The 25686-nt window shown below is 41.2% G+C and overlaps 1 protein-coding gene across 46 annotated transcripts in view; it reads left to right on the top strand.

Annotated features, from left to right (window-relative positions):
* The window catches only part of ZMYND11 (zinc finger MYND-type containing 11), a 134815-nt gene that overhangs the window by 94223 nt on the left and 14906 nt on the right, over window positions 1–25686 (top strand). For 29 of the 46 annotated variants that reach the window (XM_084980662.1, XM_084980650.1, XM_084980640.1 and 26 more), the window contains 9 exons: window positions 14996–15073; window positions 15841–15933; window positions 17613–17700; window positions 18670–18725; window positions 20966–21043; window positions 21937–22055; window positions 23864–24071; window positions 24399–24467; window positions 25406–25678. In XM_084980662.1, the coding sequence (XP_084836788.1) occupies window positions 14996–15073; window positions 15841–15933; window positions 17613–17700; window positions 18670–18725; window positions 20966–21043; window positions 21937–22055; window positions 23864–24071; window positions 24399–24467; window positions 25406–25678 (1062 nt within the window). Of the gene's footprint in view, window positions 1–14995; window positions 15074–15840; window positions 15934–17612; window positions 17701–18669; window positions 19326–20565; window positions 21044–21936; window positions 22056–23863; window positions 24072–24398; window positions 24468–25405; window positions 25679–25686 lie in introns of those variants that run through there. The other 17 variants (XM_084980668.1, XM_084980665.1, XM_084980653.1 and 14 more) reach the window with 2 other exon arrangements.

Here is a 25686-nt window from a genome sequence, read left to right as displayed (position 1 = left end):
TACTGGAGGGTGGGGGTTATCTCCTGAAATGATGGGTAATGAACATAGAACACTCATAAATGGATGTCACAACACATACTCAGGGTAAGGATTTTAGCAAGTTTAATCACGTGCAGATTCACTCTCTCCTTGTACTTGACAACGCCCTGTGGATCGTGTGACTCCTGTAATGGGTGGCCCTTGGGAATTAAGAACCACTCTCCTCTGCCAAACCTGTTCAGTCCGTCTTCTCTGCTGCTCAGAAAGCACAGGTAGCAAGAGGCACATTGTTGGAAACAGTCTGTATCTATTCCTCATTATATATTCGTGTAATGTTGCCTTTATTTTTTGTCATATCCTGGGTTAGTTTCTTTCTTTTATTTGGAGGGTGGAGGGATGGAACAGTTGTACGTAAAGAATTCAACAAAATGAAATAGTCTGGTAGTTAAAATAGCTACTTCCCGCAATTGTTTTCATTCACATTATTTCCCCATTGAGAAGTGTACTTGGCTGTGCTTGTTGTTTGCAGATGTGGTGTGTGTGCATATGCGTGATGTGTGATGACTAAATACTGCATTGCATACGGCGTTGATAGTGACCAGTAAGGAATTATTTGACTACAGCTTCTGTTGTTTTGTTCTTGCAGTTGTTAAGGGTACTTACTTGGAACCATGCACGTTGCCCAGATTACTCATGAGGTCTGTTTGTGAACATGTTTTACAGTATTTGAGTGGCTTAAATATTTATTATTCAAAAACATTTTGTCTTTTGATATTGGCCAAAAATTCCCTTCTTATTTGCCAGCTTAATGAGCAAAATACAGTGTCCATTTGAATCTTCTGTTAGTGACTGGCTTTTTATTACTTAAGGATGCTTCACCTTAACAGCGCTATTATACGTATTCGATAGGTAGACAAGAGTTGGCATTTTTAAAAAATGTGCAATGATGACTTGTAGCCAAGGGCCTAAGTGCTAGGTAAGTAGGATAAATCTCTAGGTCTGAATATTTCACTCTCAGTCGTCAAGGGGTAGACCTCCTTGGAGATGTGCTAGAATTCCGATGGCTGCAAAAAGTCAGTGTAAGCATCTGTATGGGAACTGTATCAGTACTCATGCTTTATTCTCATGGATTTGTATTTCACAAGTAAATATCTCCTGGATTTTGGTAACGGTTTACATTAGAGGTAGTAAAGAATTGATGAGATCTGAAGAACAGAAGCAGGAATGTTGTGAAAATATAAAAGATGTGGTCACTGGAGTTCCTGTCATGGCGCAGCCAAAACGAATCTGACTAGAAGCCATGAGGTTGCGGGTTCGATCCCTGGCCTCGCTCAGTGGGTTAAGGATCTGGCGTTGCTGTGAGCTGTAGTGTAGGTCACAGATGTGGTTCAGATCCTGCATTGCTGTGGCTGTGGTGTAGCCAGCAGCTGTAGCCTGGGAACCTCCACATGCCGCAGGTGCAGTCCTAAAAAGCGGGAAAAAAAAAAAAAAAAAAAAAGATACGGTCACTGATCAAATAATAGGGACTCGGAAGCGTACAATTCGGGACACACCTGTGCGTTTAGAGCAGTACCTTTTAAAGTATCTAATACTTCGTTCATATTCTCACAGTAAAGTATTTAAAGAAAACCTTTGGGATTTTTGAGGAAAGGTTAAACTTTATGGTAAATGTTTTGTGTTCCTTACATTAAGCATGGAAATTGAACAGTTACACCTTTGAATAAAATGCGTACTACTTTCTCCTTCGGAATTCACTATCAAGTTAACCAATTCCATTTCCTAAATGTGTTTGCTTTACTCTTTACTGATAAGATGAAATTTTTAAAATAGCAGTGAGTTTCTGGCTCACACAGAAACATTGTAACCAAGCGGAATTTAGCTAATCCCATCCTGATTTTCTCTTCTTCCCTTTGTTTTTGTTTTTTTCCCTTTGTCAGCCTAGATAGTCTCACATTGTGGTGTGATTATGCTTACTGAAATGATACTGCGAGTCAATATAAAACCTTAGCTCACGCATTCCCTTCATAAACCGTGAGCTTCCCTTCTGTTAGACTCAAAAAGCCTATGTCTGGTTGGAGATGGTGAGTTTTAGCTTGAGCTTTAAAACTTCCAAAGAAATAGTTATTTCTGTATTAGATCTGTCCATTTTTTACACTGTTAACGTTTAAGAAAAGATAAGTGCTAACAATATCTTTCCTGGGGAAAGGGGTAATTATAACCTTGAAATTCGAATGGAATTTTAAGTATTTATTTTGCTTGGGTTTTGGTTGATTTGTTTTTTTTAAATAATGTGTCAAAACTTCAAGTAAAGCTCTTTTTAATAATCTTAACAGGAGAATGACTGACCAGATTTAAGAGAACTGAGTCTATAGACAAAAACTTTAAAACTGTGTTTTCAAATCAACATAATGATCTTCTCTAATTTTCTTTTTGATTAATGTTTGGAAGTCATGTATGTTAGTTAGGTATACTAGTGAGGAATTTTGAAGATAAGATGCCAGAGCCAGATTCAGAACAAGTAAAGTAGTGGATGGAAGTCAGTCACTGTGTCTAAAATTGACGATTAAAATGTTTCTAATGTTTTATAGTGGTCAGAAGACTTTGTTTTTACATAACCTCTGTCAGTGTTACAGCACTGAATAGGTAATCTCTCACAAGCTTTCAGCTATGTTATCAAATTTATCTTAGCTCATGCAACTTTATCTCATATATCTGGTGAATTCCAAAATATTTTAAGAGGGAGATGATGGAACTTTTTTCTCAATTTAAAATAGTTTTATCAATTTTCTTAATAAATCTCAGGAATCTCTGAACCCTGAAGATACTTCTTTGGATTATCTGCCTTTTAAAACAATAATTAAAAAACTATTACTTTACAGATACAGTAGATTGTTACTGAAAAATAGCCTTTGAATATCAGATTAGCATTTTGCTTTGAAACAAATTCAAGTAGTGTCCTGTTTCACACTCTTGTCACTGAGAACTCTTAATTAAAAAAAAAAAAGAATTTTAAATTACTTTTTTCACAGTGCAATGTATGGAATGGTTAGCCAGCCAGTGGGGACCCGCTCTTTAGCACAGAACACTACCCAGTATTCCGGGATGATCTGTGTGGGAAAAGAATCTGAAAAAGAATGGGCTGTGTATGTAGAGCCGAGTCACTTTGTTGTATAGCAGAAATTATCACAACATTGTAAATCAACTCTACTTCCATAAAACTTTAAAAAATGGAAAAATAGGCCCAGCCAAAAAAAAAAAAAAAAAGTTTTCCGTAAAAAATTCAGACAATTTAGAGAAGGATAAAGCAAGACAGTAACATTCCCAGCAGTGCTGTCACATCAGAGATGAACGTGCTCCCGGAGCTCTTCCGGCACCCGTGCACGTCCGTTTGTATCCGTCTGTGTGACTTGATGGATCAGAGGCTTGCATACACTGCCTGGTGGTGGCCAGTCTGCTGCTACTCAGCAACGTCCCGGAGATCTCTTTTCAACAACTGACTGTGTGAGGGGCTCCATTAATGCCCATTTACATTGCTGCCGTGTCCTTTCTGACCAGCACCATGCACTGCAACTCACCTGCCAGAGGAGAGTTCAGGAGGGTGCCACACTTCCCCCCCGAAGAGCAGTCTTCTCATTATAATTCAGCTCTGTATGAAACTGGAGTGTATGTTTTTATATTTAGGTGTATTTGAATTTTATATTCCTGAATAGCCATGAATTTTCCAAGAAAAAAATAAGAAAACTTTTAAGTGAAAATTGCTTTAAAGATTTGCCGAAAGGATGTGTCTTTATAAAAAGGTATAATCAATTATGTTTTTTAAAAATAGAGAAGATTAATTTACATGTATCTACATAATTCTGTCTAATCACCTTCACAGGACAAATTCATTGAAGTGGAATTCTTAAATTTAAGGATAGGCACATTTCAATTTGATAAAAATCACCAAGTTGTCCTTCAGAAAATGATACCCATTTATACCAACATTGAAAGTATCCCCCCCTTTTTTACCTATTTGATAGGCTCCAATGGATGTCTCATTTTATTGTTCCTTCATTTTCATTTATATAGTTTCCAAGATGCAAAGTCATTTTTTTCCTTGATGCTGTGGTTATAGAAGGCAGGCCTCTGTGAGTGTAGACAAGACCTTGTACATGATGTGTGCCTATGAGCACATGTGTATGCGTGATGTGTGTGTGTACACACGCGTGCACCTTAGATGTGTGCAGACACGTGTGTGTGTGCGCGCGCGTATGAAGTGCATACTTGCTGGCCTCCAACCTTGCTGGTAAACGTCATGATGGTATTTGAGTGATATCTGCTTGGTGATGGGTTAGAAGAAGCCTGGGACCACTCCCCAGGTCGGTACCATGTTCTCTTTTAGATCACAGCCGTCTGGTAGGTCCTTTTGTGGGGATGGAAATCTTCCTTGTCCGGTCAGAGCCACTGCGCATGTGTCTGCTGATCATTTGAAGGTGGTTTGGAGACCCATGAACTGCACATCTAAATGCCTGTTCTGCTGCACGAGAAACATTTCTGGTTGAAAATTCCAGCTTCATGAGTGGCCTGGCATTTGTTCTTCCCATCAAGCCATTGTTATGACTTGGAAGAATTCTAGAGGGAGGGTATAAATCAGCTTGCTCCCTGCTGCCCTCCTCTCCCTCGTGTACACAGCAGATTGTGCAGTAAACGCTGTGTTGTGGCTGTAGGGAAGTGTAATGTGTAGTGCACGGATTAATGCTTGTAAGGGTTGATGGTGCATTGTTTGCGCTGAAGCCGGTACCTCCTAAAAATCAGAGAATTAACTGCCAGGGAAAGAAATTGTACAGCAAGACAAAGTAGTCGGCACTTTCCAGTGAACAGTTCTGAAACAGCAGTGTTTTGAAAGTGGGCCCTGTTTCCTCCATCCTATTTTAATATGTTCATGTTCCTTACATAAATGAATTTTGTTTTTATAACTTTGAGGAGACGTAGATTCGTGTTACTGCTCCTTTTAAATTCAGATAAATGAGCATTTTATGTTTGGACTAAAGTCTCTCATTAGGGAGCAAAATGTAGGGCTCTGAACTGAGCACGTAGAAAGTGCTAGAATGGGAAAACTACAGGGATCTCCTTGCCCCCTTTTTGGCATTTGGGCCTCTGTGCTGCTCCAGTGAAGTCCATCCAGAGTTTAAGTTGAGGTATCTTGGTTTTTTGTGTTTTTGATTTTTGAGGTGTAGTTTACAACATTGTAAGTTTCAGATACGCAATGTAGTGATTCATAGTTTTAAAGGTTATGTTCCATTGGTTACTACAGACATGGGCTGTGTTCCCTCTTTTCTACTGTACATTCTCATAGGTTATTTACATTATGCATTGTAGTTTGTACGTATTAATCCCCTGCCCCTATCTTTGGCTTTTATGATGGTCTTATTTTTTGGCTTTTCTTTTTAATTCTTAAAAATTTGATTGGCATATACTTAATTTACAATGTTGTATTAATTTCAGGTGTACAGAAAAGTGATTCAGTTATACATATTCATGTAGCTATTCTTTTTTCAGATTCTTTTCCCATCTAGGTTATTATAGAATATTGAGTAGAGTTCCTTATGCTATACAGTAGGTCTTTATTGGTTATCTATTTTATGTATAACAGAGTGTAGATATTAATCCCAAACTCGTAATTAATCCCCCCTGCAGTGTTTCCTTTAGTAAGCATAAGATTGTTTTCAAAATCTGTGAGTTTGTTTCTGTTTTGTAAATAAGTTCATTTGTATTGTTTTTAAAAATTGGATTCCCCATATAAGTGATATCATATGATATTTGTCTTTCTCTGTCTGACTTACTTCACTTGGTCCACCCATGTTGCTGCAGATGGCATTGTTTCATTCTTCTTATGACTGACACTCCATCGTATATGTGTCCCATTCCTCTGTCGATGGACAGTTGAGTTGCTTCCATGTCTTAGCTGCTGTAAATAGTGCTGCAGTGAACAGTGGAGTGCATGTATCTCTTCAGGTTTTATTTTTATTAAAATACAGTTGATTTACAGTATAACTGTCTTATATAAAAATGTTAGATTATTATTTATATCCTCTAACATCTTTGGTTGACCTTACATCCCATTTATGACACACTAAATGTGACTTACATATGAAAAGATCAATTTAAGTCACAAAAGAAGAAATACCTTTCAAGGTATTGGATGGGGATCTATTATTCTAGCATGTCTTTAAAAAGTATAGAATATAATCAGCGATGTTGAGCAATTTTTCATGTGTTTGTTGGCCATCTGTTTATCTTCTTTAGAGAAATGTATTGGAGTTCCTCTTGTGGCTCAGTGGAAATCAGCCTGACTGGTATCTATGAGGATATGGGTTCACTCCCTGGCTCACTCAGCTGGTTAAGGATCCATTGTTGCCGTGAGCTGTGGTGTAGGTTGCAGACACAGCTTGGATCTGGTGTTGCTGTGGCTTTGGTGTAGGCCAGCGGCTGTAGCTCCAATTACATCCCTAGCCTGGGAACTTCGACAAGCCGCACCTATGGCCCTAAAAAGCAAAAAAATAAAATAAAATAAAATAGAATAAGGACAAAATATTTATCTACCCACAAATGTTTCAGGTGGCATTTTTCTCTGTTTAAGGGTCACAGGTTTTAAATTTTGAATTAATGTACAAATTGTGTAATGAATCAGTTTAACCCCCACTAATAATATACAGAAACATGAGAAAATGTAGATAAGAAAATGAAGTATTTATATGGGAGAGTTTTTTTTTTTGTTGGAAGAGTACTGTGGTTCTGCATCTAACTTGCAGCACCTGATTCTCTGATCCCTGACTCTTGGGCACATGAGAAGCTCTGAAGAAGAGCTACACTAATAGGAATTATCCCTCAAGTCTTCCTACTACCATAGTTCTCTTTAAAATACTTAGAATCAAGGTAGCTATTTCATAGGAAATTTAATAAATATAAAGAAGTATATAGAAGGCATTTACAATTAACATTTAAATTGGATGTTAAGCCCCAGGTACTGTATTTTTTTTCATATGGGATACAGTCTACTCATTAGGCAGATACTGAAAACAAAGGAATTTTAGCCAGATTGCTAAAACTAAACCAAGACTAAGTTGCTATTAGGAGGTCAGTCACCATGGGTACGTAATGAATTGTTAATGTTAACTCAGTTCTGGGTAACTAACTTTGAGTCATTTGCACTGTGACTCAGGAGGAAAGCTATTTCTTGAAACTGGAATAGAAATGTACTTCTGAATCCTTTTTTCATTCTTTTGAGTATGTAGCAATAGTTTTTTTTTTTTTAAATCTCAAAATTAAGGAGAATTATTTAACATTCAAAGTGAAGTAGGACAGAATGCTGAATGAACATATATTCTTTATTGTAGTAAAGAATATATGTTCAAAATATTTTCTGATTAGTCTTTTTCTAATGTGGGAAATTTATTAATATTTTACCCTGAAAGTACGTACCTTTACATAAACTTCAAGATATATATTAACAAACCTGGAGTGGAGATTGGATTTTTAAATAAGATAGAAGTATTTTTTTAAATGTAGGCAATCATAGTATTGAAAATTATGAATGAACATTAATCAGAATTTTTTATCATTTTAAAGGCAACTGAATTATATTTTTATAGTCACAAAAGTAGGAAATTCATTTTTAGAAAGGTCTTTGTCTTTACCAAGTACTTTATAAGGCAGTTTTGCTTTTCATTCCAGGCTTTACTAGAGGAAAAAGTAATGGGACATTGATAAAGTATTTTTAATTGGAGCTAAGATATAATTTGTAAAATCTCATGTATTATTGTCTTATCTCTTTATAAAACTACCTGGCCCCAAGCCAGGAGAAAAAAAATCCACATACTTTCCGTATTTCCTTCCCATGATGAATTTCATAAGTTATGGTCGGAAGGGCTTGGGTATGAGTGTGAAACATTTGGGGTATATTTTGTCTTCATGATATTTCTTTTGGTGTTCAATTTAGAATCTGAATTGAACTTTATTTTTTAATTTTAGCTCTAAGGGATTACAGAGATAATAGTTGGGCTGGTTCCTACGTCAGGACGGTTAGAACTTAGTCTAGATAAGTAGAGAGCTCACGTAGTGTTTCCAGTATTGATGCGCTGACAGTATGTGCCACGTGCACACTGTTTCCTTTTAGTGTCTCTGCAGGTGCAGGAGAGGGAGGGGGAAGGAGGGGGAGGTAGGCAGCTAGTATTCTTGTGGGCTGGTTGTCAGCCTCATTAAGCAGAGAACATACGATACTCGTTCTGTGACCCCCAAAACAGACAAGCTCATTTATTTTCAGAAGAGACTGGAAAGGCTCACTCAATTGAAGAACCCATCCTCCCTCTGCCCTTTGAATCTGCTTCTTTCTTTAAAGCCTGCTGTTGGTAGAGGAGGGAGGAACAGGTGTACACAGCCTGTGTTCTATAAACTTTTTCTGAATGTCCTTTTCCTATTCTCAAATCCCTGTAACATGCTGCAAAAGAATTTAAAGTTACCCCCAAAAGTACATTTAATCCCAAATGATGACATTCCTGACATAACGGGAATAACATAACACCTCTCTCTCTGTAGCCAGTATTTTTGGCAATTTCTTTGTGAGGCTGTAATGGATACAGACTACCGCATGTTTTCACAGTACCCATCAGTTGAGTGGCATGTAGAATTAATTTGAGATTATAATAGTTGGTAAATTACCCTAGACTGGCTAATACAAAGCGGATTATATCATCTGACCTTAGTCAAAACCTCCTAAACTCAGTCAGAGGACCAAGAGTTGACTTTGTAAAAATTAACAAATGTAGATACAGCTGAAGTAGCATTCAGTGTTGTCTTGTAAGTCTGTTTGAACAAGTCCGGGAAACCTGTGCATTAGTGATTCTGCAGAAGCAACTTCTCAAGTAGGGAGTGTGTGAGAACAGAGTCCCATTTGCCAATACACTCCAAGCTATTGTTTGTGGTTTGAATTGTCCTCCAGGTTCACCTTTCACCTGTGAGAGATGACAGATTAGGAGAGATTTTTAAACTTAAGTCCTTTTAACGTTTTAAAGTTTTTAAAAAACCCAAAAAAACTATTGCCAGAAACTCAAGTGCAAATGACTGTTGCTGTCCTGGCCACTGGAGGTTTAAGATGGAGCTGTAGGAGTTGTGCAGCTAAATGTGGTACCTTCCACATGCAAAGTGGTTAGCCAAGGCTCCACGCTTAGTGCTGGCAACAGTGTGGTGTTCTGCTCTTCCGGTATGTCGGTACTGGGGACGAGCAGGACTGAGCAGTCGTATTAGTAGAAAACTGTCCTAGAAAGTGATAGTTACTGATGGGCTCCTGGTACAGAAGAGAAAGGGCCGGACTTGGGGCCACTCCCACCAGACCAGCTTCCACTGTTGCAATTACAGATATTGGGTTTCTTATGAATTATTTGATTCTTTTTTATTCTATCTTTACATGTGGTTTTAGAGAATACTGTAGAGCCACTAATTTCCGTAACATAGGCAACTTGTGTGCAGTTAAAATTCATTGTGATTCATTTCTGTTCGGTGGTTACAGCTACTTTAGAGGAGAGCTTGGAGCTTCTTGACTCCTCAGACAATAGAGGTAACTGCTGTGCAAATTAGTGTTTCTCCGGGTAAGCTGCACCAGGACCACTGGATGTGCTTGTTTAGAACGCATCCTTGGGACTGAGGCTCCAGTACGCTCAATGGCCACAGGCTCATTAACATTCAGGTGGCTTCCAGTTGTCACCCGCCACCAGCCCTGTTTAGGAGTCATCTGGGAGTGAAGTGGTGCACACACACCAGAAGTAAACAGAATGGTTTAGAGGAGCCAGAATGTGGTAACGTGGCTTGGGTGTGAGTAAGTGTTTCACATTTTAGAAGGATCTCATGTTGCTGAGTTCAGCTGCGTGGCAGTGAAGAAGGCATTGAGGGTGGTTAGTAGTGAATCGCCATGAGTTCAACTAGTATTTATTGGGCGTCTACTGTGTAGCAGATACTGTGCAAGGCTCTGGCCAGAGAACACTGAACTAGCCCATCAGGGACCCTGCTTTCACAGAACTTCTGGTCCAGCCATTGGCAAGATCAACCCAGCACCTGTTTTTGTACTGCTCATGAGCAGAGAGTAGGTTTTTATACTTTTGAATGGTTGAAGGAAAATCAAAGGAGAAGTAATATTTTGTGACATGTAAAAATTACAAGAAATGAAAATTTTCGTATCCACCAGTTTTACTGGAACACAGCCCTGCCTGTGGAACGCATACTTTATTTATGGCTGTTCTCTCACCACAATTGCATGTCTGACTTGCCACCAACTGAATGTCCTCACAGCCTAAAATAATTACCGTCACAGAAATTACCTGGACAGAAATCTGTCTGCCTTGGTCTAGCCTCCTTGGGTCAACCCTCCTGGTGTTGGGAAGCCCCAAGAAAATGAGGAGCCTGGTGAATAACAGGCTGGGGGCTTGGACTGGATGAGGTGGAGCAGCACAGATATATTTGTCTAAGGGAAATACACTGATTTCTGATTTTGCACTTCTTTCTTTCTTTTGGATGCTTGGTGTATAGAAGTGATATTTCCAGAAGTTAATTCTCTGCTGACATGTTCCTACAAGTGAAGAGTGGGGTCTCTAGGGCACGTGGAAAATTCTGGACCTTTAAGTCCTGAATGTTCCTTCAAACAGTGGTACTTGGGCATCGTTATCAATAAATAATCAGCTGTGGATAAACCTTGGCAGGACCAGAATGTGCTCCTACCTTCCTCCAGCTAAAACACTGAAAGACACGGAGTGTGGCTGAATTACTTGATGTTTTATTGTGGTATCTACCCAGACTCACCTGATTTGTGCTAATCCAGCAGTTATTGTAGCTGATATAAGGGTTCCTTACTCAGGAAGATGTTTAAGATTTTCTGTTGTTTGTCCCTGAAAGGGAAACAGCTCCTCGGTTATGTGTAACAGACCTAAGCACATCTTAATCGTTCGTGGATCTCTTACCCACCTTTGTAACACAGCTTCAGCCATGTGATTACTGTCATCTTAAAACGGTTGCAACAACTTTGGACGTGTAATGGGAAGTCTCTCTCTTTATTATTTGTAGATACTGACCAGAGTCACTCCCTTATGCTGCCAGGTGATGTGAGCAGTTACCAAAACCTACTGGGCTTTACTCTGGCGGGCCCTGGGCTGCCCTCTGTCGCAGAAGGGCCTGCACTGAGGAGTCCTGAGGTCTGCAGTAGAGGCGGGTGCAGCCCTTCAAAGCCTGAGGGAAAGCCGGGTCTACAGTAAGCCACAGAGCTTAGACAGCATTAGTTTTGTTTTTCTGACGTCGTCAAGAGCTATCTGCTTAGGTGTGTTACAAACATAAGGACTCCTTTCATGCCTGTTGGTTTTAGTGGCTTTTTCTCAAGCATGTAAATGTCCTGGTTTAGCTGACAGGCACTAACTCCGCTGTGAGTGTCACACAAGGCAGCCCACAACATGTTACCTGAGAAGTCTCCAGAAACCTCGTACGCAGCCCTGGACAGAGCTGGATGCTTTGTTGATTTCTTTTGTGAAATACCAAATCTCTGAATTATAACCAGAAAGTATCAGAAAGAAAGCATTATGTGGCAAATGCTTTGTCCTTACAGATTATTAGGAGAGATTATGCATCCGTTCAGGTTCTTCCCTTTTATGTGTTCCCTTTACTGAGCAAGCTCCTCAGCCTGTACGTGTGGGAAGTGGGCTCCCCCAGCATCCTGGACAAGCATGAACAGTGCGAGATCCAGCGGGCAGCCGTTCACTTACCAACCAGAGTGCTGAAACACATTTCAGTTCTTGCCCTACATCTTCAGTAGAATCCCATGCTTGTCACCATAGAATATGTATTGGACGACAAGTGAAAAATAAATAACACAGAGGCTTTCAACAAAATAATCCTCCTTGGATAGGAAAGTTCTTTTGGTGACTCCTGCACAGCTGGAATCATTGAAGTTTCTAATGTGTTAACTGAAAAGAACCATCACATAGTTAAAATATAAGAGAGAGATGCCTTTTTGTTTGTATGAGCAAGTAGCTGGAGAGAATTCCTAGATCAGGTGTCGCTTTGGAAGGCAAGTGTTGCCACCATGCCTCTTGACTCTTCTCAGTGCAGCAGCAGAGGTTAGGGGCTACTGCATGCATGATACAAAATCAAATTTTCATCCTCTAAATGTTTTATCATTTAGTTTTGCAAAATTAAGGCCCTTGGCCTGAGCTCTGTGCATTTGGCTTTGCATTTCCCAAAGAGAAGGAAATGTTGCTGTGCATCGTTGTGCTAAATTCGCAATTCATCTAGAAATGTTTGCACAGGAAAAACCAAAGTGAAAGCATTCTGGGAGCATGTAATAGCCACGTAGCTTGTAGGTTCTCTATGGAGAGGAAGCAGGAACTGAAAATAAACCTTTCTTGGGGAATTACATGAACAGTGTAAGGCACAGTTACCTAAACTAAAGCAAAATAAAAGTGTTTACTGTTTCAAAATGTTTCGGGATTTTTTGTTTCAAAGCAAGAATGATCTAGTTAGGATGTTTTAGCTATACAGGCATACCTCGGAGCTATTGCCTGGAGGTTTGGTTCCAGACATGACAGTAAAGCAGATATTCCCGATGCATATAAAAGTTAGGTTTGCACTGCACTGTCGTCTATTAAGTATGCTAGCATTATGTCTAGAAAACATGCATACCTTAATTTGAAAATACCTTATCGCTAAAAAATGCTAACTATCATCTGAGCCTTCAGTGAGTCATAATCCTTGCACAGTAGTAACCTCGACGACCACTCACCACAGATCACTGTGACAAACAGCATGGTAATGACAGTCTGATATACTGTGAAAATTACCATGTGTGGCAGAGACACAAAGTGAGCAGATGCTGTTGGTGAAAGGGTGCCAGTAGTTGCTCGATGCAGGGTTGCCACAAACGTTCAACTTGTAGAAAACACTGAAGTGCAATAAAACGAGGCATGCCTGTAGCGGTACCCTGGTTCTAGCACTGTGTGGAGAAGCACTGATTTGCTTTGCTTTCAACGGCTCCAAACCCAAACGAGGGTGGATTCCGGCTAACAGTAAAGTACTTCGTAGGTCGATGTCAAGAGGGCAGAAAGAACACCCCTGTGCGTGGACGACAGCGGGGCAGCCTGGAGACAGGGGATGCCGTGAGCACCGTCTCCTCTCAGTGGCCATAGACGTCCCAGTTCTAGTGGACTTCAGTGTCTGGAGCGCTCCCTGCCCCCGCTGAGCTCGAGGTATTCAGACCCAGAGAGGAGAGCACTCCCCCCTTGCCTGGTTTGGCACAATTTTATGAGTGTTAAAGCAGTATTTCAGTACTACATGCAGTGCTGGTTGTATACGTGCCTGAATAGTATGTTACCTATTAAAAGAACCACAACCCCACAGATAGTGCTATAGGACCTCTAACTGCTGTGGATTGCTATGATATTTGAGGAGTCTCAGTGCGCCCAAGATATTTCTGAGTTGGCCTGATAGAGCGTGTAGTTGGAGGTATTTGTTTTTATCCTCCTCTCTTTATAAGGAAGTACAGGTTTCCCAAGAGGTACGGAAAAAGTAGCCTTCTTGTCCGTCTTACCCTTTCTTCCCCACATCCAGCAGCTCATCGAGCTGTTTAGCTTAGACAGCAGTGCGTGGAAGGTGTCCTTTCCAGCAAGAACATTTGCACAAAAGTGTTAATAGCTGATTGTGCTTCAGACCCTTTGAGAGAATCATTCTGTTTGGCTCTGGCTTACTGGAGGGTCAGCTAATAGTTCTCACATGTTTGTGTGCCTGGGTATCACTGGGGATTTTGTTTAAAAACGAGGATGTATAAGCTACATCAAAGCCTCCTTCCCCCAGGATTGTAACCTGGGGTCCAGGAAATGGCATTGCATTTTAACTCCACATCTGCACCACTGGTTCTTGGTCTTGGCCAGATATCACAGCCACCTGAGAAATTAACATACAAATGACCAAGTAGATGCAGGACACAGGGCTTTCCCCCAGAAATTCCAATTCAGATGCTCAGGAAATCTTTTTTACTTTGTGTTCAGATATTTTCATGCTGTGTATGTATAATCAATTTGCTTAAGCCATGGCTAAGATTTCTCATTTGCTTGAGAAATGTTTGCTCCTTCCTCCACATATTTAGCATATTGAGAGAAATCCTGTGTATAAAGTTCTTTGGGGAGTAAATAATAATAAAACTGGGTAGAGAATCATCATCCAGTGGCCTGACAAAGTTAAAGCGTCTATCAGATAGTGGCCCAGCCTACTCAGTCCTCTGCAGTGCAGCCTGCTTGCAGTCCAGTGTCTGCTGTGGTGTCTTCTTGCCTTTGACTAAGGAAATGGGAGCATTGGCCCTTGTTTGCTGGCCGTCTAGAAATGACATAAAAGGTAGAATCCCGTCTTTTTTCTTCATGTGAAGTTAAATTATCTGAGAGATAAATTAAGGAGTCTGACTAGCTTTTAGGCAAGACTAATAGCCATTGGAGTTGGTACTGAAGAGTTCCGTAGCACGTTTAAGAAGATATGTGGATGTGTCTGCTGCAGGTGCATAATTCCTAAGAGAGACAGGCTTCTAATAACCTTGTTAACAAAGAAGAATATTATATTGAAATTCACCATGTAATATTGCCATTTAAAATATCCCCTACAGGATTTCAGCCATCGATATTTTTTATAAAAATAAGTGATTCTACATTATATCATTATTATATCAACATTATTATTATAGTTATTATTTCTTTTCATCTGAAACTTGGTTGAAGTTTTAACGCATCAAGAAAAGAAAAAGCATAATTCTCTAACTTATTATGTCAAGTATAACATATTTTCTGGTTCTTACCTTGTTACATTAAATGCTGTTTTTTGCTGTGCAAATTTTGAAATGTTGGAAATGATGCATACTAAGAAAATCTTTGCACACTATAATCTCTTATATATAGACGTCTTTATATATGTATATAGATTTATAAATGATCAGATTTTACATCAACCTTTTTGTTTTCAACAGAGCATCAAGAAGAAAAACACAAACAAGCAGGAGATGAGCACATACCTGAGGTTCATCGTCTCCCGCATGAAGGAGCGGGTGCGTCCGGGGCTGGGATGGGGGTGGGGCTCTCAGAGTCTCCCCAGATGTGCTTCACTCTGGTTTAGTCTCTAAAAGTTAATGATTGACAAGTAACAAATATTTAAAGAGTAGTACGAAGGGTGGAAACCACTGCTGTCGTATTTTTTTAGATTTTTTGTTTTAGCTTTGTTTTGTTTGTTTTGTCTTTGTTTTTTTGTTTGTTTTGGTTTTAGATTTTTTGTTTTAGCTTTGTTTTTTGCCTTTTTTTTAGGGCCACACCTGCGGCATATGGAGGTTCCCAGGCTAGGGGTCCAATCGGAGCCAAAGCCGCTGGCCTACAGCATAGCCACAGCAGTGCCAGGTCCAAGCCTCATCTGCGACCTACACCACAGCCCACGGCAACGCCAGATAATCAACCCACTGAGCGAGGCCAGAGATTGAACCTGCGTCCTCACATAAACTCGTCAGATTTGTTTCCCCTGAGCCACGATGGAAACTCCCTGTTTTTGTTTTTGACACAGGCATTTCTTTAGCTGCATTAGATTAGAAACATTTACATTTAAAATTCCATTTATCAGAATGAACATTTTCATTGATAATTAGTTTTTTAAATGAAATTGAATTTTCCAAAGTAAATGTTCTTTCTATAAAAACCTGAAGAAATGCCACATTAAACTACGGCACATGTACATTTTTCATTCAGTTCTAAAGTATTTGTTCAGAAGTTTGTGTTTCGCCCGTCTCTCTAGCCATGTTTTAAACGGACATGTCTCACAACCTTTCAGGCAATCGACCTTAATAAGAAGGGGAAGGACAACAAGCACCCCATGTACCGGCGGCTGGTGCACTCGGCAGTGGACGTCCCTGCCATACAGGAGGTAAAGCGCCGCGGCAGCGCAGCCCTGGCTGTGCACCTGCGCCCTTGTGCGTGTACTGTGCTCCCTCCAGTGCTCACTAGGGGTCATCTTTTAAGAGGCCTGGAAAAGATTCCTGACGCTGTCTGGTCGGTGTAATTAACACCCGGGTGTGGTTTCCTAGTTTTAGCCCCAGTGCTTAGGAGTCTCTGTCAAGGGAAGACTAGAGCATAGAACTGATCAAGAGTCTTGAGAAACAGTGACATGAACTTGAACAAAGATTTTAACTAGAAAGTGTGGTTCTTCTTAATTCAAGTTCTTAATTTCACCTACTCTAGCTGAGGCTTGCTAATGGGCTTGTTAATGTTTAATTACAAATTACAGTAAAATTCAGTGAACACTTTGACCTGCGTCCAGTTAGGTTTGTAGATGTGCTGATCTGTACCTTATGTCATTTTGAAGTTTTAAAATCATACCATTGTCCATAACAGGGAAACCACAGGAATAAATCATTTTGCTCATGTCTTAATCTGCTTAATTTCTGAGAAAGACTGAGGCAGATGATTTCAGTGAAAGGGATAAATTAAGGTTGTTCATACAAACAACTTTAATTTTCCCTTCTAACCCCAGATTGCGTAGCCTCTCTTCTGACTCTGAGGCTCTGAGAATGATGAAGAACTCAGCTGCCCTTGCTGCCCTCTCCCTGCATGCCCCCCACCGCCCGCATTCCCCGTCTGATCTTCTCAGGCCTGTGGAACCCAATGGCTGGGTCGATGGTGCCTTATTAGCAAGGGCAGGCTGTAAACAGAAATACCATAAAGGAAATGAAGAGGAAGACGTGATTTTTATGCTTTCAGGAGCTTGCCGTCCATACCAAAATATAGGCTGTGAGAGTCCTTGGGGAATTCTGGGTGCAGGTGTTCCCAGCTGGGTTTAGTCAGGTGGCCTGGAAGTGCTGGGCGGTGCTAGGGTTTGAACATCCCTGAGCTGGAGGTAATGAGAAGTTCAGAGTGGAGGTCAGGTGTCTATATTCACGAAAGAGCCCTGTGCCCCTTGATGCCGGACAAGAGCCAGCAATTGCCTCGGGGCATGGAGGACCGTCTAGGACTTTATTTTAAAATTATTTATACATCAACACCTCATCCCAATTCAGAGTTGTAACTGTGTCTTCTTCGTGGTCATGGTAAACTCTCTCAGAGGCTGACAGTTCTTTCTTTTTTCAATCCTTATTCTCCTGAGTTGTAAAATCGTAGGTAGATAGCTAGGGTCTCATCAGTCCCATTGACCAAAGCTTTCATTATTTATAGGACTTCGCAGCAGCTTTCATCATTGTTCATGCTACATTGTTCACGTGGGTAAATAAATATTGAAGGCAACAGTGGCTGCAGGATGTGGGATCTGCCACACCTCCCCACCCTGCAGTGGTAACGCATCAAGAAAAGAAAAAGCATCAAGAAAAGAAAAAGCATAATTCTCTAACTTATTATGTCAAGTATAACATATTTTCAACAGAGTATCAGTGGTAACTGCAGGGAGAGCTGTGGGCTTCCTTCACCCACACTCTATCAGTACGGTGGGACACGGGAATTGCCGTAACGTCGTTTGGAAGGTTTTGCTGTCTCCCCTGCCCTAACACTGTTAACATAATGCAGACAAGTATTTTCACCACTGACCCTCTGTCACTTTGTTTTTTGCCCCCGCAGAAAGTGAATGAAGGGAAATACCGAAGTTACGAGGAGTTCAAGGCCGATGCTCAGTTGCTGCTCCACAACACAGTGATTTTCTATGGAGGTGGAATATTTTTTGTTTTTTCTTTGGGGTGTTTTTTTTTTTTTTTTCCTCTCATGCTTTTTACATTCCATGTTGAAGAATATCTTTTTTTTTTTTTTTTTTGTCTTTTTGCCATTTCTTGGGCCGCTCCTGCGGCATATGGAGGTTCCCAGGCTAGGGGTTGAATCGGAGCTGTAGCCACCGGCCTACGCCAGAGCCACAGCCACGCGGGATCCGAGCCGCGTCTGCGACCTACACCACAGCTCACGGCAACGCCGGATCGTTAACCCACTGAGCAAGAGCAGGGATCGAACCTGCAGCCTCATGGTTCCCAGTCAGATTCGTTAACCACTGCGCCACCACGGGAACTCTAGGAATATCTTTATAAAACATTATATTAAAACAATACCTTGATGATCTGTAAGTAGTTATATTAGGGTTTAAACTTAAAAATACTTGGTAATGTAGTTATAGCCCGTGGCATTAAAGGGCCAAAAGCATTATTTAGTACACTAAATAATGAGATATTATTATTCGTAGTTTTATTTATAAACTTATAAACATAGTTGAAAGTCTTAAAAATTTTTTATTATAGTTGATTTACAGAGTTGTGCCAATTTCTGCTGTAGAGCAAAGTGACTGTTTTTTACATATGTACATATATATGTACATGCGCATTCTTTTTTATATGCTTTTCCATCATGGTTTATTGAAAGGCTTTTTATAAGCATTTTGATTAAATCTGATTTTTCCCCATTAATGTCTCATCCTCCAAAGGTAATGGAAGTGGACAGTATATACCTTGAGTGTTAAAGCCGCCTATGGAATCTTATTTCACTGCCTGAATTTTATGTTAAGTGTACACTTTTGTTTTAAATGGTGTATATGCACTTGGGTTGAACGGAAAGAAAATGTAAATGGCAGTGTTACTGTTGATAGTCTCGTGTTTCTAGATTGTTGGTGACGTGTGTCCTCTGTCTTCAATTACAGCAGACAGCGAGCAGGCTGACATAGCAAGGATGCTCTACAAAGACACATGTCACGAGGTACTGCCCGCGCCTGGTGACTGCACCCCGCTTTAGTCTACATTAATCTGCTCCAGAGTTCCCCTCTGCTTACATATTTTATAATTTTGCCATTTCCCTTAAATATAACTCTGTTTCCGTGTTTGACATACATGGGAAATAATGCAAAGTGGTTGGGGGATGGATTCCAGCAGAACTGTTCTCAGAGAAATCTGGGGAGTTAGATTTAGTTACTTACGTAACTTCTACAAGGAAACTGTTTTCTCTTCTGTAATTACCCTTAAGAGTTTTAGTTGCATAACTGCATGTAAATGTATTACACTGGGCAGGCACTCAGTAATGTTATTGCTGTCTTTGAATGAAAGATTGAAATTCACTTCTTACTCTACTGTGCAGGCAAAAGGAGCAACCACACAAAAGCATTCATATTTATACAACAAATGAAATATATATTTAGGGAAGGTTTTTGGGGGTGGTGTTTCTTGTTTGAAACACTAATCTATAACCATACTGTATTTGCAGAAATGTCTCAATTTATATAAAAATTTCTGTTCCTTGACTTTTTTTTTTTTTCTTCTTTTTTTTTTAAGGGCCACAGCCGCAGCATATGGAGGTTCCCAGGCTAGGGGTCCAATCGGAGCTGTAGCTGCAGGCCTATACCACAGCCACAGCAATGTGGGATCCGAGCCGTGCCTGCAACCTACGCCACAGCTCATGGCAACGCTGGATCCTTAACCCACTGAGCAAGGCCAGGGATCAAACCCGCTTCCTCATGAATGCTAGTCAGGTTTGTTAACCGCGCAGCCACGATGAGAACTCCAAAATTTCTGTTTCTTGATTCTATTGCTTTTTTTTTTTTTCCTTTTTACAGCCGCACCTGTTGCATATGGAAGTTCCTGGGTCAGGGGTGGAATTAGATCCCACTGAGCAAGGCCAGGGATCAAACCCGCTTCCTCATGAATGCTAGTCAGGTTTGTTAACCGCGCAGCCACGATGAGAACTCCAAAATTTCTGTTTCTTGATTCTATTGCTTTTTTTTTTTTTTCCTTTTTACAGCCGCACCTGTTGCATATGGAAGTTCCTGGGTCAGGGGTGGAATTACAGCCACAGCAACGTGGGGTCTGAGCTGCATCTACGACCTACGCCGCAGCTCACAGCAATGCCAGATCCTTAACCCACTTAGCCAGGCCAGGGATTGAATCTGCATCTTCACAGAGACAACTTTGGATCTATAACCTTCTGAGCCACAGCAGGAACTTCTGTTTCAAATTTGACTTTTGTTTTTTTATTCATTAAACATATGTTTATTGAGTGTCTACTGTTGCTGTGTTAGGAGGAATAAAATGAGGATCAGGATGCTGGCTTCCTGCTCATGGAGCTGCGTTCTAAAGAGGGAGACTCAAGAAAAGAACAGACAAAATAGGTTTCTTTACAAGTTATAAAAGGATGTTATGAAAGAAAACAGGACTGAAATGGAGAAAGAGGCAAAGTTAGGGCTGCTTTTATTGGTAGTGGATATTTTATATGAGTAGACCAGGAAGGTATTTCTGATGAATAGGTTAATACGTGTGCTCAAGTGGAAAGGCATCAGTGAGGCTGGAAAACTGAGATCAGAGGCACTGGGCCCCCTGAGAATCTGTCTTCTGTTACAAGTGCAATCTGGGACCTTGGGGTTCAAACAGGAAAGGGGCAGTCTCTTCCAATATTGTTCATTGGAAAATTAAAATTTTAAGCTTAAGGAACAAAATTCAAGACTATATACATGAAAGAGAATGTTAATTTGCATGTATCTACTCTGTTTTTTTATTTTTGCCTTTTTAGTCTTTTTAGGGCTGCACCCATGGCATATGGAGGTTCCCAGGCCAGGGGTTGAATCGGAGCTGTAGCCACCGGCCCACGCCACAGCCACAGCAACTCGGGATCCGAGCCACGTCTGCGACCTACACCACAGCTCACGGCTATGCCGGATCCTTAACTCACTGAGCAAGGCCAGGGATCGAACACGTGTCCTCATGGATGCTAGTCGGGTTCATTAACTGCTAAGCCATGACGGGAACTCCATGCATGGATCTTCTTTATATAGTTTTATGCGTGTGTATATATTTTGGGGGGGGCCTGTGTACTCGGCCTGTGGAGGTTCTTGGGGCAGGGGTGGAACCTGTGCCACAGCAGTGACTGTCAGATCCTTAACTTGATGTGCCACCAGGGAACTCCGCATGTGTATATTTTTGTAGGCTAAAATAGTTGCTTTTCTTTTTCAGCTGGATGAACTACAGCTTTGCAAGAATTGCTTCTATTTGTCAAATGCTCGTCCTGACAATTGGTTCTGCTATCCCTGCGTATGTGAACCTTTGAGATTCTTTTTCTTTTTACCTAAGTGTCTGAGGCACTGCTCTAAGGAAGCTTTTCCAATTTACCTAAAGAGTATAATCTTTCTGAATTTTTTTGTTTTATATTATATGTGGTGTTAAATGAGTACAAAAGCTGAAACATGGGAAAAACAATGGGTCGTTATATCTATTTCTGACTTCAAGATGAGGACTTTAAGAACAGGAATAAACATTGAATCCTTAATATATAAATAAAGTAAAAATTTGCTTTTCCTCTCATTCTCTCACAAGAAATCTAAGCCTTTATATACATTTATAGCTGTGTGATTTCCCCTAAAATGGCATGATTTCAAGGAGGGTGCTGAACAAGAAGCCTGTCAGTGTTCCGGGGCAACCCCCACCCCCGACACCAGCGTAAGAGCCTGCCTGAGACCCCCCAGGCTCTGAGACTTTACTGTGCTCCTCGGTCACTTGGGGGTCTCCTTAGAATTTGGATCTCTGACTTGGTAGGTCTGGAGGAGGGCCTCAAATTCTCCCATTTCTTACAGGCTCCCAGGGTGGGACTGTACTTCAGGAAGCAAAGTTAGGGCGTTCTGTTTGCCACTGTGAACTCACGTGGCCCTCGGCTTCATTCCAGAGTGCACAGGCTATCGAGAGTCTTCTCACTGCTTCTGCCGTGAAACGCAGGTCCACACTGCTTACGCAGATTTTGATTTTTTTGTGTTTTTCTTGGAGGCAAAGTCAATCATTCCTGGGGTGGGGGTAAGTTCTCTGTGTTTATGGTTAAAAAGTAATATTTTCAAGGTAAGGTATTGTACTTGACCAAGTAGTCCAGTATTAATGATACACTGGTATTTAATACTTTAAAAGTGATATGACAGGGTATAAACTTTTATTTCTAGATACCTAATCATGAACTGGTTTGGGCTAAAATGAAAGGTTTTGGGTTCTGGCCAGCCAAAGTCATGCAGAAAGAGGACAATCAGGTTGACGTCCGCTTCTTCGGTCACCACCACCAAAGGTAATCACAACGCGTGTGCAGCTGTCACACCTGGGCCTCCGGGAGCCCTGGAGCAGCCCGGTCCTGCTGTGACCACAGCTCCGGGGGCCTCACCATCAGAAACAGCGTGAAGTCTGTTGTAACACCAAAGTGTGTTTAAGTCAGCACGTTATACAACTATAAATGTAATAAATTCATTGAGTAATTAAAAAAATTTAATAAATCAACACGTTAACTTGATTGAGGACCTGACAGTCATTTCTGAACATGGTATTTCTAGGTGTATTTCTGATGATGGTTGTTAAACAGGACAGTTTCAGTAACTGACACTGTTGAACTCAGGACTTTATTTTAGAAAAGAAAAGATCTACAATTTTACTGTAAATCCAGAATCCTTATCCTTTGCTCTTGCTGATTACGGTGTGCCCAGTGTGATATTTGAGGTTAATGATGAGGACAGACCTTGAAAATGATACTGTCGCATTAGAATACGTGATTTATTGAAAAGTGGACTTTATAAAGATAATTTTAACTACGTAAGCTACTCATCATATACCAACAAGAGATGGCCATCAGCTGCAAGTGTTGTTAATGTAAATGCTTTTACCACCATTTGTAAATGTGCAGTGCAGTGATGTTAACACAGTCACATTGTTATGCAGAGACCGCCATAAAGAAATGCAGTAAACATCCTTTTGCTGGCTCATCATGTCTCCACACGTAGGTGGGAGAAAAAAATTTCAACAAATAAATGATTTGGGACCAGTCCCTCTACGTGCTCATACCAGAAGCTGCCGTTCCCTCAGCAGACCCTAAACAGGTTGTCAGGCTGGAGAGCTTGTGCTCTAGAAAATGTCTTGCCAGCTGTGGCTCCCGCATCCCTACAGTGTCCTGTCTCGTTTGTGACGTTGCTCCCACCTGGAACTCCTCCCTCTGTGTCTCAGTCTTACTCCTCTTTCAAGATCAAGCCCAAATGAAAGCCATGGCCACCCACAACTGGCCGAAAGCCTCTTCCCCTCCACAGTAGCCCGGAGTCACCCTGACTGTAGCCTGCATTGTTTCCCCCTTGTTCCTCACTTGCAGGCAGCAGTGTATGTAGAGGCGCCAACCTAGTGAGCTAGGCACACCCACTGGGCACCCTCACTAGATTCTAGCTACTAATTAGATGTTGCTGTCTGGGCAACGTCTCCAGCTGTCAAATAAGGCACGAGCAGGCATAGGTCCCACACACTGTTGTGTGCTTTGTGGTGCCTCCTGCTGGCACATGGCGAGCCCTGGCTGGGTTGGTCCAACACTCTAGTTGGACACTACTTAAGTCCAGTCAGGTGATTAGCACCCAGGAAAAATTTGTCCAAATTTCTAGCACTCTTCCCTGTGGAACCAAATACAGTTTTAGATCAACTTTGTGTTCCTAGGTGAGAACCTAGTTGCTGAATGATACAAACGCTTCTCTGTTAATCATGGGTCATCCAATGAAAAGGGACATGGTATAAATATGACATAGCAGATAATGGTTGTTAGATGCCCTCATTTTATATCTGAGTGTCTCATGAAAATTTCTGGGTGTTTTCAAATGATTCTGTAGTTCTGCTGTGCACATAGCTAGATTTTGAATAACAGAGTAATCAAAACAATGAAATATTGAACATTTTAAAAAGGACTTGTGAATCACTCCATGTCTGAGAACTTTGCTCTGGTGACCATGAAAAGCAAGTTACCTCACCTGTTTTCTGCTTGGTCAGAGGCTTTACTCAGGGACATGGTGCTTTACAACGGCCGAGTTTCTGTCTTTTGGAAGTTTCTACCACCCCTTTCACTGTTGTTCGCAGGGCCTGGATTCCTTCTGAAAACATACAGGACATCACAGTCAACGTTCACCGGCTGCATGTTAAGCGCAGTATGGGTTGGAAAAAGGCTTGTGATGAGCTGGAACTGCATCAGCGTTTCCTCCGTGAAGGGAGGTTTTGGAAGTCTAAGAACGAGGACCGAGGGGAGGAGGAGGCAGAATCCAGTATCTCCTCCACCAGTAATGAGCAGGTGAGGGTTCCAGTGAGAAGTGCCGGCTACCACTGTCAGTGTGCACCTCGCTCGCCTCGCGGGGGTGAGCGGGGTCTTCCTTGCATGTAAAGCGCTCTGCAGTAAACACGTGGCCACCACCACCCCGACCGGCACCGCAGCACATTCGTGCTTGCAGGCTCTTGGCCGGGAGAATCATCCAGGGGCTGCCAACCACGTGGTCTAGAAAGAGCTGCCGTGGCAGTGAACCAGTGCGCACCTGCCCGTGGGTCCGTGACTAGTACTCTCAGCAGGGAAGTGTTTCGTGGTGTCTGCAGTAACATGCTGTTACTTTTATGGTGCCCACAGCTAAAGGTCACTCAAGAACCGAGAGCAAAGAAAGGCCGACGCAATCAAAGTGTGGAGCCCAAAAAAGAAGTAAGTTGCCCGCCTTATAGTGTCCACGGGGCAGTTGAAACGGAATATTTTCATGGTTGTGATCAAGGCAGTGCTCCTGACAGGTACTTGCAAAAAGCACGCGTCAAACAGTAACAGCCAAGTTGGACCAGCCTCCCTCTGTCCTGTCAGTAGAGTCTCTCTGTCCGTTAAGTGGCACTGACCCCATCTGGCGAAGTGAGAGGCTCTTTGCATTTCTTGGAACTCTGATGTTTTCTCATACCACTATTAATAGCATTTATCCAGAATCAATTAGGCCCACATTTAAAAACTGGAGGAAGCTATGCCTAAGCCCAGCCTTTTATAAGTATATAATCTGTGCCTATTTTAAAACTAGGTGTTTATTATATGTGTATCATCCAAACACATCTTCAGTGAGAAGTGGTTTAGGATAATTGTTAATGAATCTAGTTCGGAGAAGAGGTGTGTGGAGGATTGGCCGGTCCTGCTGTAGAGCACGGAGAACGCTGTGCAGTGTCCTGTGATAAGCTGTGTGGGAAAAGCATCTGAAAGAGGGTCCATGTGTGTGCATGTGTATAATGAATCACTTTGTTGTGCAGCAGGAATTATCACAACTTTGTAAATCGACTATACTGCAATAAAACTTCTTTAAAATGACTGCAAATTGATAATTTCATATGATAAAACTCTTTGTTTAGTCTATTTTACAAGGAAAAACCACGGTGTTAATATGTAATGGACTTGTAAAGAAAATTCTTGTTTAGAATTACTGTACCCACTACTTGCATGTGTTTGTTTGTTTTTAATTGTGGTAAAATACACAAAACAATTTTCCATTTTCTTACATGGTTTTTAAACAGCAGTTTATTTTTGGATATTTATCTGTATCATCCCATTTTTCTCTTGATAAGACTTACTCCTGAACTGGTGACTTCTATAGCACTTTTCTCTTCCTCTAGGAACCAGAGCCTGAAACTGAAGCAGTAAGTTCCAGCCAGGAGATCCCCACGATGCCTCAGCCAATCGAAAAAGTTTCCGTATCAACTCAGACCAAGAAGTTAAGTGCCTCTTCTCCAAGAATGCTGCACCGAAGCACCCAGACCACCAGTGACGGAGTGTGTCAGAGCCTGTGCCACGACAAGTACACCAAAATCTTCAATGACTTTAAAGACCGGATGAAGTCTGACCACAAGCGAGAAACGGAAAGGGTTGTACGAGAAGCTCTAGAAAAGGTACTGCA

The sequence above is a fragment of the Sus scrofa genome, chromosome 10 (genome assembly GCF_054392235.1).
Source record: "Sus scrofa isolate SSC_HxYL_T2T_F1_AM1 chromosome 10, Sscrofa_HxYL_maternal_Yorkshire_Landrace_v2.0, whole genome shotgun sequence".
NCBI lineage: Eukaryota > Metazoa > Chordata > Mammalia > Artiodactyla > Suidae > Sus > Sus scrofa.
This window is presented reverse-complemented; position numbering and strand designations above follow the sequence as displayed.